Source organism: Papio anubis, chromosome 10 (assembly GCF_008728515.1).
Source record: "Papio anubis isolate 15944 chromosome 10, Panubis1.0, whole genome shotgun sequence".
Lineage (NCBI taxonomy): Eukaryota > Metazoa > Chordata > Mammalia > Primates > Cercopithecidae > Papio > Papio anubis.
Genome location: NC_044985.1, coordinates 52,570,463 through 52,583,607, shown reverse-complemented (window position 1 = coordinate 52,583,607; position 13,145 = coordinate 52,570,463). Strand labels below are relative to the sequence as shown.

Here is a 13,145-nt window from a genome sequence, read left to right as displayed (position 1 = left end):
CCCTCCAAGGGTTTCATTAATATTAAATTGGACAATATGCCTGCAACAATGACTGGCACATAGAAAACAGAATAAGTGTTAGCTATTATCATTATGCGAGCTTTTGTTTTAGATGTGCTTATCTTTCAAGAAGGGTGAACTGATTTGACATGGTAGTAACTCTTAAGGCTGCCACACTAAGACAGGGTTTTATTCATGCTAAGAATCTCAATATGGGAAGGCAATTAAAATATTTGAGAATGATTCTTACCCTTTTCCAAATTCAACTCATCATCTTGCCTGGCTTGAAAAGAATATAAGGCCTTGCAAAGTCTGCTGCTGAGCTGGGCTGCACCAGGGACTGAAATAGATTAAGCTGTAATTACTATGCTGTGTTAGCAGGCAAATGAATATGAGCTGAAGCTCTTTGGTTATTTAACAGTGTGGTGCAGAGTTTCAATATATTAAATTTTTCTCAAAAGGAAAGTTTGTAATTTTACATAATTTCATTCCTTGATTCAAAAACCATTTATGATGCACTTTCTATATGTATGGACTGCATATGTTATATAATCAAAAACTATATTATAATACATGAAATAGTAAGTCTAGAGAAAAACATTGCATGCATGTTTTAGAAAACATTCACCAGTTTTGCCATTCAGATATAAATAGGGGATATTTGGGGCATGTGCATGTTATCATCCCTAGCTGTGTATGGAACTGTTTCTCAAACAATGCAGCGGTGACTCCTTAATACATCGTGTGAACCATAATGTCCTGGTTTTACTGAAGTTCTTTTTTTTTAACCAATTTCTAATTTAAAAAACTAGATAGTCAAGATTATGGTAATTATACTTGAACATGCAGGGACAGTGACATGTGTGTGTATGCTGAAAGATGAAGAGCAGTGTGGTGTGTGGGTGCACGAATGACTGAAGTCAGATGACTGCTAATGGGGGTTTGTAGGCCATGAGTCCAAGCCCTGGCAAACCACCTGGATCACTATGTGTCTCGCAGAGAGGACAGGCTTCTTATGGGAGTTTGGAGGAGGCTATGGAGACAGAGTGACAAAGCTCCTCACAATGGTTTAAGTGTGATTATGTGGATGGCAAATAACAGGCCATTTGAATAAGGTGGATGCCAGCCATCTGATATCTGAGGCAACTTCTCATATTATAAAATACTTTCCCAACCCTCTACTCTTCTTAACTTCTCCCATTTTTACATAAAGCTACAGAGTCTAACAAATTAATCAGTCCCGATGGAAATATAAATTTCCTTAAACAGATACAGGTCAAAGTGGCTCTGAAAATAAAGTTTAAATGTAGCAATGTGCCCTGCCAGTAGGACCCAGGCCAAAAAGATTGTGGGCATGGGATTACCTGGAGTTGAAGAACTTGGATTGCTCTGCCCACCAGAAGATGCTTTGCTCACAATACTCTCTAATCTCTTCATTAAAAAAGGCCGAGATATTTTCACATAGCTATGAGTATGCTCCTGTTCAAATGGTATAAAAAGTCATATTTTATAACACGATTATCATAAACATTCATGAAAATTAACTCTTCTGTAGCTGTTTTCCTCAAGATTTTTTTTTTTTTTGACAGAGTCTTGCCCTGTCACCCAGGCTGGAGTGCAGTGGCATGATCTCAGCTCACTACAACCTCCACCACCTGGGTTCAAGTGATTCTCCTGCCTCAGCCTCCCTGGTAGCTGGGATTACAGGTGCCCACCACCATGCCTGACTAATTTTTGTATTTTTAATAGAGACAGGTTTCACCATGTCAGCCAGGCTGGTCTGGAACTCCTGACCTCAGGTGATCTGCCTACCTCGGCCTCCTAAAGTGCTGGGATTATAGGCATGAGCCACTGCGCCTGGACTGGAAGTTTTTAAACTGAGGGGTATAAATAATTCAATAGATTTCTAAGCCCTACTGTGTTTCAGTTTTGAGTTGAAGCCTTAATATTTTCAAAATTAAACAATTACTGTACTTTATAGCCTGTGTTTCCAATTCTAACCTGTGTGTCTAGGTCAAATAGTAACATTCATAACATTACTTTTACAAATACAACTTTAGTTGGCTTAATGCAAGTGAAATGATCACAACCCTCTAAATGACTGAGATTGTTTTTGAGCTCTTGAGCCTCTTAGAAAACCGTCCCTTCACAAGATGATTACAGCTCCCCCTTCTGATCAGTAACCACAAGCAATAGCTGCCATGTACGTTCACCTGCTCATCCACTCCTGGAGTGCAGCACTAGGAAAATAGGTGTATGTGAATTTCAGAGCTGTACTGATGCATTATCTGCATTAGGCACCATGTTAAACAGATGAGACTAATACAATTTAATAGAAATTTTACTGTAAAAGCACATCCAAAGGATAAAATTCAGGTATGATGAGCCAGAAGACATTGAAAGTGTTTTTTAGCTCCTCATAGAAGTTTGGTGTACACAGAGTGTATTCGGTTGTGTCTAGCTCTTGTTGTGCTCAAAAGAAATAAAAACATTTATCTTATTAAGTGTATGAATATTAATATCACATAGAATTCCTAATATCTTTTTTGCCCTGATGCTACTTTAAGCCACTCCACCCAGCAGGCCCAATCAAGAACTTACAACCAGTCTCCTTGAATGTTACCTTTTCCCTCCACCTGAAGATGGAGTTACTGCAAGGATGGCTGGGTTGAGGTCTTTGCTCAAGTTCTGCTAACACTGATGACAGTTTGTAGGAGTTTGCTTCCAAAAGGTCTAGTTTCAAATTGTTCTGTGGATACATCATTTGGCCATGTGAGCAAATTTCTAGTAAATGAGGCACAACTGTACAGGAATATCAGAATAACTTTCAAAATAACAAAGGTTAGAAAAGTACGCATTTAACTCATACAGATATTCATAGAAAATGCCGAAGGAAAAAAAAATGGAATAAACTCTTTAAGCAGTCTAGAGGGTGGTTTTAGTTGTTGAGTGTGTCTCATTCTGTACTCTGGGGGTAAACAGGAAACCTTGGTAATAGTATTTTATGGCAATGAAGAGCTTTTACTCAATTTTCTGCTGAGGGATGAGAAAGGGAATAAGTGTTGATTGTAGAAGGTAGATTTTTGCTGGTCTGTGAAGAAAGTGAGCCATCAGTGCTCAATCTTGTGAACAGAATTGAGTTAACATCAATAGAATCAAATGAAATTGAATGTGAGGTTCGTTTGTTCTTTGAGAAGGTGAAGTCTTATATTACCCACAAAGTTTACAGGAATACTTCTGGAAACTGGGAACAATATTCTAGGGTATTTGAGTATAAAAATACTAAGTCAAACTAAAGATACACTCCTAGTGTCTGTCTGTTCTTGATTTGACCTTGAACTAGAAACTTTATAATTACCCTGTCAGGCTGGGTCCAGCCAAAGTGAATTAAATAACAGAATCTAAGCATTGGAAGGGTCCTGCTTACCCAGCCCCCTCATCACCATTATCCCTCTCTCCCCTACACCTCCAGCATGGGAATTCCTTAACCCTAATATCCCTGCCAGGGTGTCACAACCATGGACAGAAGACATCCAATTGATGGAGAAGGTCTCTAATCGTTGGAGGAATCCACTACATTGTGGTGCAGGCTTACCTAAGACAAAACTAAAAGCTCCCCCATGCCTTCTATTTAGACCTTCACTTGATAGTCTCATAGAGCACATCTAGTTCCTCTTGTATGTGGCCCTCTTTCTGGTATCTAAAGACAGTATTTAATCTAAGTGCCTCCAATTTTCTCAACAATTTCTCCTCTGACATTGCTTGTGAACATTCTTGATTCAAATATGGCACTTCAAGGACCAAGATACAGTGAAATAAGGAAGAATTTAAATAAAAGTTTCCTCATCCTAGAAACCTTCCCTGGGTGACACAAAATCTACCAGTATCACTAGTTTCTGTCTACCCAGATGCAGAGCATGCGTAATGAAATCATGCGGATATTTGGCAGTCATCACTTAAAGGTTCACAGTTGCTCCTTCACTGGATCATAAACACCAGAAGTTCCGGGGTCAGATCCTCTCCCTCCTTTTGTCCTCCACTGTATGCTTCAGGCAAGAGGACCCAGATGACCCTAATACATGTATGCTGGTAATGACAATGACAAAATTCTGTGCAAGGACAGCCAATGGCATCATGAAATGCTTTTTATGACTTTATTTTGGCACATGTTATTTGCATTGAATAGTTAACAGTTTGTGCGGTCACAGAAAATGTCCTACAGTCTGTTTTATAATTTCATAAAAATTGTAGCCACAGGTCATTGCAGGTATGTTAGACCTCTGTTCCCAAGTGCACACAATGCAGGCCTTTCTTTTCCTAAGAAGTGTCAGGCTTGTCTCTGCAACAGCACCCTACTCAAGAAAGCCTATCTAAACACTAGGTCAGCGATACCTCACTGCATCTGTCTTCTTTCACCAAAGAACTATTGAAATTGCCAATCTGGGTACAATTATCAGGTACCTACATTCACAAGAAAGTTAGGCTATAAGCAAGAAAAAGAAAACACCCAGATTCCTGTATCCTTCAAAACATTGCTAAAAAATTTATCTCCTTAAATGAGTCTCAGATTAACCCCAGTCCACTCCTGATCTCTAATCACAGCAGAAACCCATATGTTGCACACTGGTGCTATATATCTGTTCATTTTTATTCCTATGTAAAATTCATCAGCTTTTTGTTAACTACCCCTTTCATGTGGGTTCCTCTGAAGTGGCCAAAATGTCCATCTAGCTCCCCAGTCTTTGGGGCTAGAGTTCACACGCTCAGCACAAAGGCCAGGAGGCCCACCTCCCTGCCTCTTCTACCATCTCCCCACCCCAATTCCCACCCTCAAAGAACTTCGCCTCCAAAGTTGCTCCTGGTTTCCCAAGATTTTGCCTCACACCCCAGACAGCCCTCTTCCCTCTGTGCAGCCACGTCTTTACTTTCTCCTGTTATTCTCCGATAACTGAGATCAGCAGAGGGATGAATGGAAAATACCGTCTTAATAAAAATTACTAGTTTTGAGCTCCTCCTGTGAGCATTGTGCTAGCATTTACTAAATAATATTTCACCCTCATAAAAACCCCATGAGGTTAGTACCAATATCCCCATTTTGCAGATGAGAACACTAAAGTTGCCCCAGGTCCCTGTAAACAGCAGAGCTAAATCTAAATACAGGCCTTTCTGAATGCAGATCCTGTATTTCCTGTCACTTTTCTTAACTGGGTTAAAGTGCACATGTTTTCTAGGCCCTTAAAGAATGACTGTTTTAGAGAATACTATTTTAGACACGCTTCCTAGGACACCAAAGCAAACATTTCTAGGTAGTTGGATTTTTCCAGATCCCTCAAATGACTTATGAAGCTGACCTTATAAGCTCTCCCACTAGATTGTTCTATGTCATGAGAAAGGAAAGGCAAACAAGGCCAAGCGGACCAGAAACAAGTATTCTAAAAATAACCCTTTCATCACTAAATCTAGGAAACTGCACTCTGCAAACATTTACCTCATCCATTAACGCTGCTGTGTCTTTCTGGCTCTTTGCATCAGAGAAGGAGGAGTTGCTGGAGTATGTTTTAAGCATTCGTTCCAGGCCTGAAAATGAAATAATGTTCTCAGTCACCTTTCACACTGTCTCAGTGGGACACAGCTGGGAGTCAGTCACTCTCAAAGGAAGCCTAGGAGTGATACCAGTGATTTTTTTTTTTTTTTAAGACGGAGTCTTGCTCTGTCACCCAAGCTAGAGTGCAGTGGCATGATCTTGGCTCACTGCAACCTCTGCCTCCCAGGTTCAAGCAGTTCTCCTCCCTCAGCCTCTTGAGTAGCTGGAATTACAGGTGTGTGCCATCATGTCCAGCTAATTTTTGTACTTTTAGTAGAGACACAGTTTCATCATGTTGGCCAAGCTGGTCTCCAACACCTGACCTTGTGATCCACCCGCCTTGGCTTCCCAAAGTGTTAGGATTATAGGCATGAGCCACAGCACCCAGCCACCAGTAGGATTTCTTAAATGGCTGAGGGAGTCTCTGCAGGTAGTTCTTAATAAATCTGACTGAATGATAAATGAACTGTTCGTTTACCTTTCTCTTCACTTAATGAAATTTGAGAAATGCTGGTGCTTAAAGCATCTTGATTGTTATGTTTCCAGATGAGACTTTGAATTTCTTTCAGTTGACCCATTCTAGCGATTGCTAACATTTACACAATGTTGGCTTCTTCCTCATTATGGTATTCACATCACTAAATATTTTCTATCTTGAATTTGCTCTCTAGTATTCCATTGCAATGAGTTATTGCGATCCATATAAAACAAGCTACTGTGTAGACATCAGATCCACAAATGTGGAGTCATTTTTGTCATCCATGTTGCTTTAGAGCTGCTTCACATTCTAATATGCCTAACTTCTACGTACAGAATTTAATTTGAATGATTTTTACATTGTTTCAAAAGTCAAAAGAAACAAACCAAAAAAATCCTCCAAAACTCTTGTGCACAGCTGGTTTACCATGTTCTAAACCAAACATTATTTCTCATTCTAGCCAATTTCAGAAACACAGTTAAAATGCTACATTTCTGAAAATAGTAGTATAATACTTATATAGGTTTCATAAATAGACCAAAATGTGATTTTCCTTTTTTTTTTTTTTTTTTTTTTTGGCTTTCTTCTTCTTTTTTTTTTATTCACACAATTTAAGTTTGATATATGGTTCTTTAAATGAGATGACCCCTGCCAAATAGCAAAAGCAGATTAATCCTAACTCCGAATGAAACCTCTGAGCATAATATGGTCCTTTTTCTGGCCATTCAAAGAGATGGTTACACACCTTCCTTGTCTTTTGAGGCTTTTTCAATGTCTCTCTGCAGTCTCAATAATTTTGGTTTTATTAAAGACTTTCGTCTCTCTTTATCCATTGCACTGTTAGGATCTTCTTCCTTTAGGAAAAAAGAAGGATGTCTAACAAGGGGAAGAAGTAAGAGTTGCTATTCCCTGTCCATACTGAGACTTCCACTGGCTGCATTTAATTTTAACTTTACAAAAAAAAAAAAAATTAAGCAGGATAATCTTCAGTTTTACATACATCGTTCTACCTGTTCTAGACCTGATGAATAAGAAAATACCTCCTTGTTCACAACTTGTAAGTCACATGGCCGAACACTTTTTAATACAGCAAATTATTCTTTGAGGATGGACCCTTGCTACAGTTATTTCATTTTCTTGATAAATCTATTTGTTGTATACTTACTGCTTCCTTATTTACCTTTGTTCAAGTTAGAGTCCTTTAATGGCCCAAATGTAATATCATGTATGTGCTTCGGGCTATGACTGCCTCAGGAGTGGAAGACATTTTGACTGAGTTCTGTGTTGGCTCAGTACTGGGAAGATGTGAGCTAAAACACATATGCTCTGCCCAGAATGGGTTTATGATTTAGTTAGGCCTTGAAGCGTGACATGAAAGAAACTAGCAATACAAGACCACATGCATTCACGAATGGTACAGACACCACAAGTGGAGGCAGCTGACGGCTTCAAGGAGGCAAGAAGATGTTAACTGTCTAGTCAAGGAAAGATGGCAAAGGGCACTCCAGACAGGAGAAATGACAGGAGCAAAGGGCTGAGGGAGGACTGTGAGAAATGTGTCAGGAACAATAAGGACACCTGTTGCATGAGCAAAAAAATAGTGGAAGAAAAAATTGTTCAGGGAGTTAAGGCTAGATTTTAGGGCTGATGTAGGAATTTTATCACATAGGCTATGAGGAATCATTCATGATAGCTGAGCTTTCACATGCATTATTTCAAGGATTGAATAAAAAAAAGGAATAGGATGGTAGGGTTGGAGTGAGGAGGTTGCTAAACATGAGTGTGGCAGAGGGACAGAAACCCATGGAGAAAGAGGGGAAACTAATGACTCAAGGTGGGAGGGGAGGATGCCGGCTTCTCTGACAAGGAAGGAGAAAAATTAGGATCCCGGCTGAGAGATTACCTTTAGATGGAGCTTCACAAACAAGAAGTGTGAGGATTTAGAGCAAAGGGAATAGCCTCTATAAAAACATATACAGATAAAAATATTTTATTTACATATTTTGCATTGCACATTACAAAAGTTTCTTTATATTCTAGGCCAGGTGCGGTGGTTCCCACCTGTAATCCCAGCACTTTGGGAGGCCAAGGTGGGTGGATTGCTTGAGGTCAGGAGTTCGAGACCAGCCTGGCCAACATGGTGAAACCCTGTGTCTACTAAAAATACAAAAAATTAGCTGGGTGTGGTGGTGTGCACCTGTAATCACAGCTACTTGGGAGGCTGGGGCCGGAGAATCACTTGAACCCAGGAAGCAGAGGTTGCAGTGAGCTGACATTGTGCCACTGCACTCCAACCTGGGCCACAGAGCGAGACTCCATCTCAAAATAATTAAATAAATAAATAAAAGTTTCTTTATATTATTTATTATATGCAACTCCTACAACTCAATGGTTGGTTTTATTTTCCTCATTTTACCCGTGACACAGATAAATAAAAGAAGGCCCAAGCTGACCCCAAATTCTCTACCACCCTTTCACATGTCAGCCTACAGCTGAGGCGCAAGCTGACATCACACCCCCTAGTAAACTCTGACTGAACTGCTAAGATGCCTAACTAAAACCATTAGTCCTTCCCTGTTGAAGGAATGTTAGTCATCACATAGCTCCCGTACCAGTCCAAGGCTTCTCTTGGTTTGTTTGGGGACATCTTTTGCTTAAACATGTATTTCCAGGTATAGATTGTTCCTGGGTCAGTTTCAGGATGGGGTATACTGCCATCATTCAACTCTCACATTTGTCCTTCTCTTCTAAAGATTTGTTAGGAAGAAGGTCAGTACTGGAGGAGGCATATAAAATTACAGATACCATCTTTTGAACGGCATTCATGGTAACCTTACAAGTATTTTCACCAGGTCACCAGCCCTCCAAGTGTTGCACTCAGATTGGTCTCTTTGTTGTCCCTGGTCCATGTAAATTTCGTAACACTGGATAAAAACCAACCTACACTTACAATGACTATAAAGTCAGACACGGGGGTACTTTGCCTTATAGATGTCAAGAAAATACTATTCACTCATTTTGAGACACAGTCCTTTCTCCTGGACGACAGATACATGGTTGTGAGTTCTGACACAGTGAAGTTTTATAGAAACCAAAAATTTCCCTGAACATGCCAATAAATGAGAAGTCATCATGGCTGCCTCCTTACACTTTGGTAGAACCCTAGTCAAATTTTCAAGGAGAATAATCTTCATTTTACTGACAAGTTATTTGATAGGGGCATTTTTATTATTCTTTGGAAGAAAATAGTAGATTTATTTTATTGTACATTTTTCCATCTCAGGCCCTGCCTACATTATTTGGAAGAAAAAAAGAGCTTTCCCCATTGTAATCAAATCATTTCCACTTCCATTTCTACCTTGTTTCTGCATTGAACAGACATTGATATTGCTAATATATTTCTCCTTTGCCAGGGTAGGAAAAAAAAGACTCAATAAAAAGTAGCTGGTCATTTGCTGCTCTCTGAAGGGTAGGGAAAGGGAAAGCCAGTCAGGATTTACTGCTGTGCCTGATCTAACCGCCTCTCCCTTCTACCCTCATCTCCTGTTGCCTGATCAGAGGTCTAGGAAGGTCAGCTTTGGCTGTACTTCTAACCCTATGGAGAACATAATCAGTGGGCTTGTTCTCCGTATCAGAGAAGAGTGACACCCCTAATCGGGAGCTTGAAATCCTGAATAAAATATGGCAGAGGACCCAGGGAAACGCTATCAGGAATTCTTTCTGCAGATTTTGGTAATTAATAATCAGTTCCTAGAACACTACAATTAAGAATATCAAGAGGGGAGCAGAGGCCAAAATCTTTGAGGCTTGACCCAGAAGAACAAATAATTTGCCCAAGATAGCAAAGAAGCAACATGCTTAGGCTCTCACCAGGGACACTGACCAGTTTTCAGCCAAAACACCCACAGTAGAATCACTCAAATGCCCTCAAAATAAGCCTCCGGTTATCTGGTCCAAGGTTTTCAAGGGAAGGGACCATGAAAAATACTGACAGTGACTCCCACTTCCTAGAACCCATGCCGTTGGGTGATCTCCCCTCACACCCACCTTTGAGTATGGGCTGCACTTAGTGACTTGCTTCTAACAAATAGAATATGATGAGATGTCACTTCTGAGATTAGCTCACGAAAGATTATAATTTATTGGGCACTCTGGCTCTATCTTGATCACTTATTCTGCGGGGAGCAGGCTGAGACATGGAGAGACCCATGTGGCAAGAAAATGGTATCTCCAACCAACAGCAGTGAGGACCGGAGGCCTGCCAACAGCCCTGTGAGTCAGCTTGGAAGTGAGTCTTCTGCAGGAAGAGCCTGGAGGTGTCTGCAGCCCAGCCTGACACCTTGATTGCAGCCTTGGGAGGGGCTCAGAGACACCTGGCTAAGACAACTGAATTCTTGACCCACAAACTATGAGATAATACATGTTTGTTTTAAGCCATTATTTTGGCAGGGGGAGGCGGTGGCGGGGGGTGGTGATTTGTCGCACAGCAATTTGTGCAGACAATGAATTTAAGCACCACGTGATATACAGTGATTAATTATAGGTCATTGAAACATATCTACCTGGCAATACTTTTATAGAAGACCGAATATGAAGATTCTGTTTAAAACCCTGCTTGACTTTCTTTCCTTCTAGAAAATACCAAAGACATGTTTCCATCGCCCAGTTTGTAAACTAGAACGCTGGGTGTTTTTATTTATATGGGCTATGAGAAATCATTTTCATTTATAAAACATGGTATTTGCTTTCAATTTTTTCCATATAAGTCCCTCAGTACCTAAGATTCTTCATTAATGTAACTTATTTTTTTCCATTTCATACTTACAAAGTAATCTGTTAACAGGAACTCAGATTTGTTTTCTGTAGATAAAATTGCAGTTTCTTCCATTACAGCCTGGATATCTTTTTCAATGTCAATCTTGCTGATGGCACAGTGAATCTGCGTGTGGCACTGCAATGCCAAGGGGAGCAGAATAAGGTTGTCGAAGAAAGGTTTCTGCCCCTTCTTACCAGGCATACCAGAAATGGAGAGATCATCTCTACTCACTGTGGTCAGGGTTTGGCCAAAAAGAGAAATATGTTGGCTGTACTGGTTTAAGTTATTGCATAAAAGTTGAATTCTTTCCTTCTCCAGCTCCAGAATGCTCTGAAAAGAATGAAAATTGGGGTAAGATCAGCCGGTTGTTATGCAAAACGGAAGTCACTTATCAAATACTGACACACCTGAAGACAGACTGAGCAAAGTCTCATGATTAGCCTCTTGACTATGTCATATCCAAACCACAGTGGAGGGAGATTTCCAGGAGAGAACTGTGTCTTGGTATCTTAAATCACTCCTTTAAGAGTGATTTAACTCACACACTTTCCCCAGGCTCTTTTGACCCAAAAGGGATATAGGCAGATGCTGTGGGTTACCTAAGTTTACAAGGAAGAGGGAGAAAAGAAGAAATGGAAGCATTTGAGACACATCTATGAATTCTAGAGGAGAATGAAGCCCAGGAAAGCCCATATCCATGTCTTGGAAATGCATTGAGACACTCAATAGTTTTAGAATTGTTTATAGTACATTCCAGGCATTCTGTTAGTCTCTGCAGGGAAGAGAATGACAAGCCACAAATTCTCTGTATAAGGAGATTATTTGACAAGAGAATAATCCCAAAGCCTGACCAATTCATAATTCTACCTAAAATTAGGCCTGGGAGTCAGAGTCCACTGTTTGCAGGTAGGCACATAGCCTCTTTATTTTGTGTGAGATGATAGAAGTTTCATTATTAGACTTACAACTTTTAGGTAGGAAGGGTAAATAACAAAGTGAGAGGAATCACATTTGCCTTGTTAGCTATTAACATTTTAGAGGCCAGGCGCAGTGGCTCACGCCTGTAATCCCAGCACTTTGGGAGACCGAGGTGGGAGGATCACCTGAGGTCAGGAGTTTGAGACCAGCCCAGCCAACATGGTGAAACCTTATCTCTACTAAAAATACAAAAATTAGCCAGGTGTGGTGGCGTGTGCCTATAATCCCAGCTACTCAGGAGGCTGAGGCAGGAGAATCGCTTGAACCCAGGAGGTAGAGGTTGCAGTGAGCCGAGATCACACCACCGCACTCCAGCCTGGGCGAGAAGACTGAAACTCTGTCTCAAAAAAAATTAAATTTAATTAAAATATATATATATATATATATATATATATATATATATACACACACACACACACACACACACACATTTTAAAATGTTACTTATTAGATCCCTGCCAATTGAGTTGCTGACTGGTGGTTTTTAGAGAGGGCAGAAAGGTTTAGCAACTAAGCATTGTTATAGAAGACCGGGTCAGGCAGAGTACCAAGGGAGATTCCAAGGCCATATGGGGGCAGCATAAGGCTGCTGGGTATGTGCCCAGGGGAGTCTGGGTTTTAATGGCGATGGCAGGTGTCCAAGACAAAATTCTTCCCATCTTTTTGTGTGTGTGTGTGCATGTGTAAAAACAAGGCCCGGCTAGGCGCAGTAGCTCATGCCTGTAATCTCAGTACTTTGGGAGGCCGAGGCGGATGGACCACCCGAGGTCAGGAGTTCAAGGCCAGCCTGCCCAACATGGCGAAACCCCATCTCTACTAAAAATACAAAAATTAGCCATGTGTAGTGGCACGTGCCTGTCGTCCCAGCTACTCAGGAGGCTGAGGCAGGAGAATCCCTTGGACCTGAGAGGTGGAGGTTGCAGTGAGCTGAGATGCCACTGCACTCCAGCCTGGGCAACAAAGTGAGACTCCATCTCAAAAAAAAAAAAGAAAAGAGAAAACAAACAAGGCCTGGGCATTCATCCTTTTATCCAGAGAAGGCCAGCTCTGGTTGCTCTCATAACCACCATCCCAACTCCTCCATCCCACAGAGATCACCAGCAATCATCTTTCATGAACAAGGCATGTTAGGCAAATTGGTGGGTAACACGACCATAGGGAAGAAGAAAGATGGGTATGTCTCAAGGCCCTTGGCAGTGCAAGAGGTGAGAATGGAGAGTCACAAAGATCACTGGGTTCTCCTTGCTCACCTTTTGGCATTCCTACAGGAGCCCACTGGCCTGATCCAG

General features: G+C 40.9%; 2 protein-coding genes across 4 annotated transcripts in view; one reads left to right on the top strand and one right to left on the bottom strand.

The window, feature by feature from the left end:
• Positions 1–13,145, bottom strand: part of NOSTRIN (nitric oxide synthase trafficking) — a 63,396-nt gene that overhangs the window by 2,303 nt on the left and 47,948 nt on the right. For 2 of the 3 annotated variants that reach the window (XM_021924370.2, XM_003907568.5), the window contains 7 exons: positions 11,110–11,208; positions 10,888–11,013; positions 6,808–6,916; positions 5,489–5,577; positions 2,624–2,749; positions 1,365–1,479; positions 251–340 (listed from right to left, as the gene is read on the bottom strand). In XM_021924370.2, coding sequence (XP_021780062.2) covers positions 251–340; positions 1,365–1,479; positions 2,624–2,749; positions 5,489–5,577; positions 6,808–6,916; positions 10,888–11,013; positions 11,110–11,208 — 754 coding nt within the window. The remainder of the gene's footprint in view (positions 1–250; positions 341–1,364; positions 1,480–2,623; positions 2,750–5,488; positions 5,578–6,807; positions 6,917–10,887; positions 11,014–11,109; positions 11,209–13,145) is intronic. The other variant, XM_021924371.2, reaches the window with a different exon arrangement.
• The window catches only part of SPC25 (SPC25 component of NDC80 kinetochore complex), a 63,994-nt gene that overhangs the window by 32,751 nt on the left and 18,098 nt on the right, over positions 1–13,145 (top strand). The window lies entirely within an intron of this gene.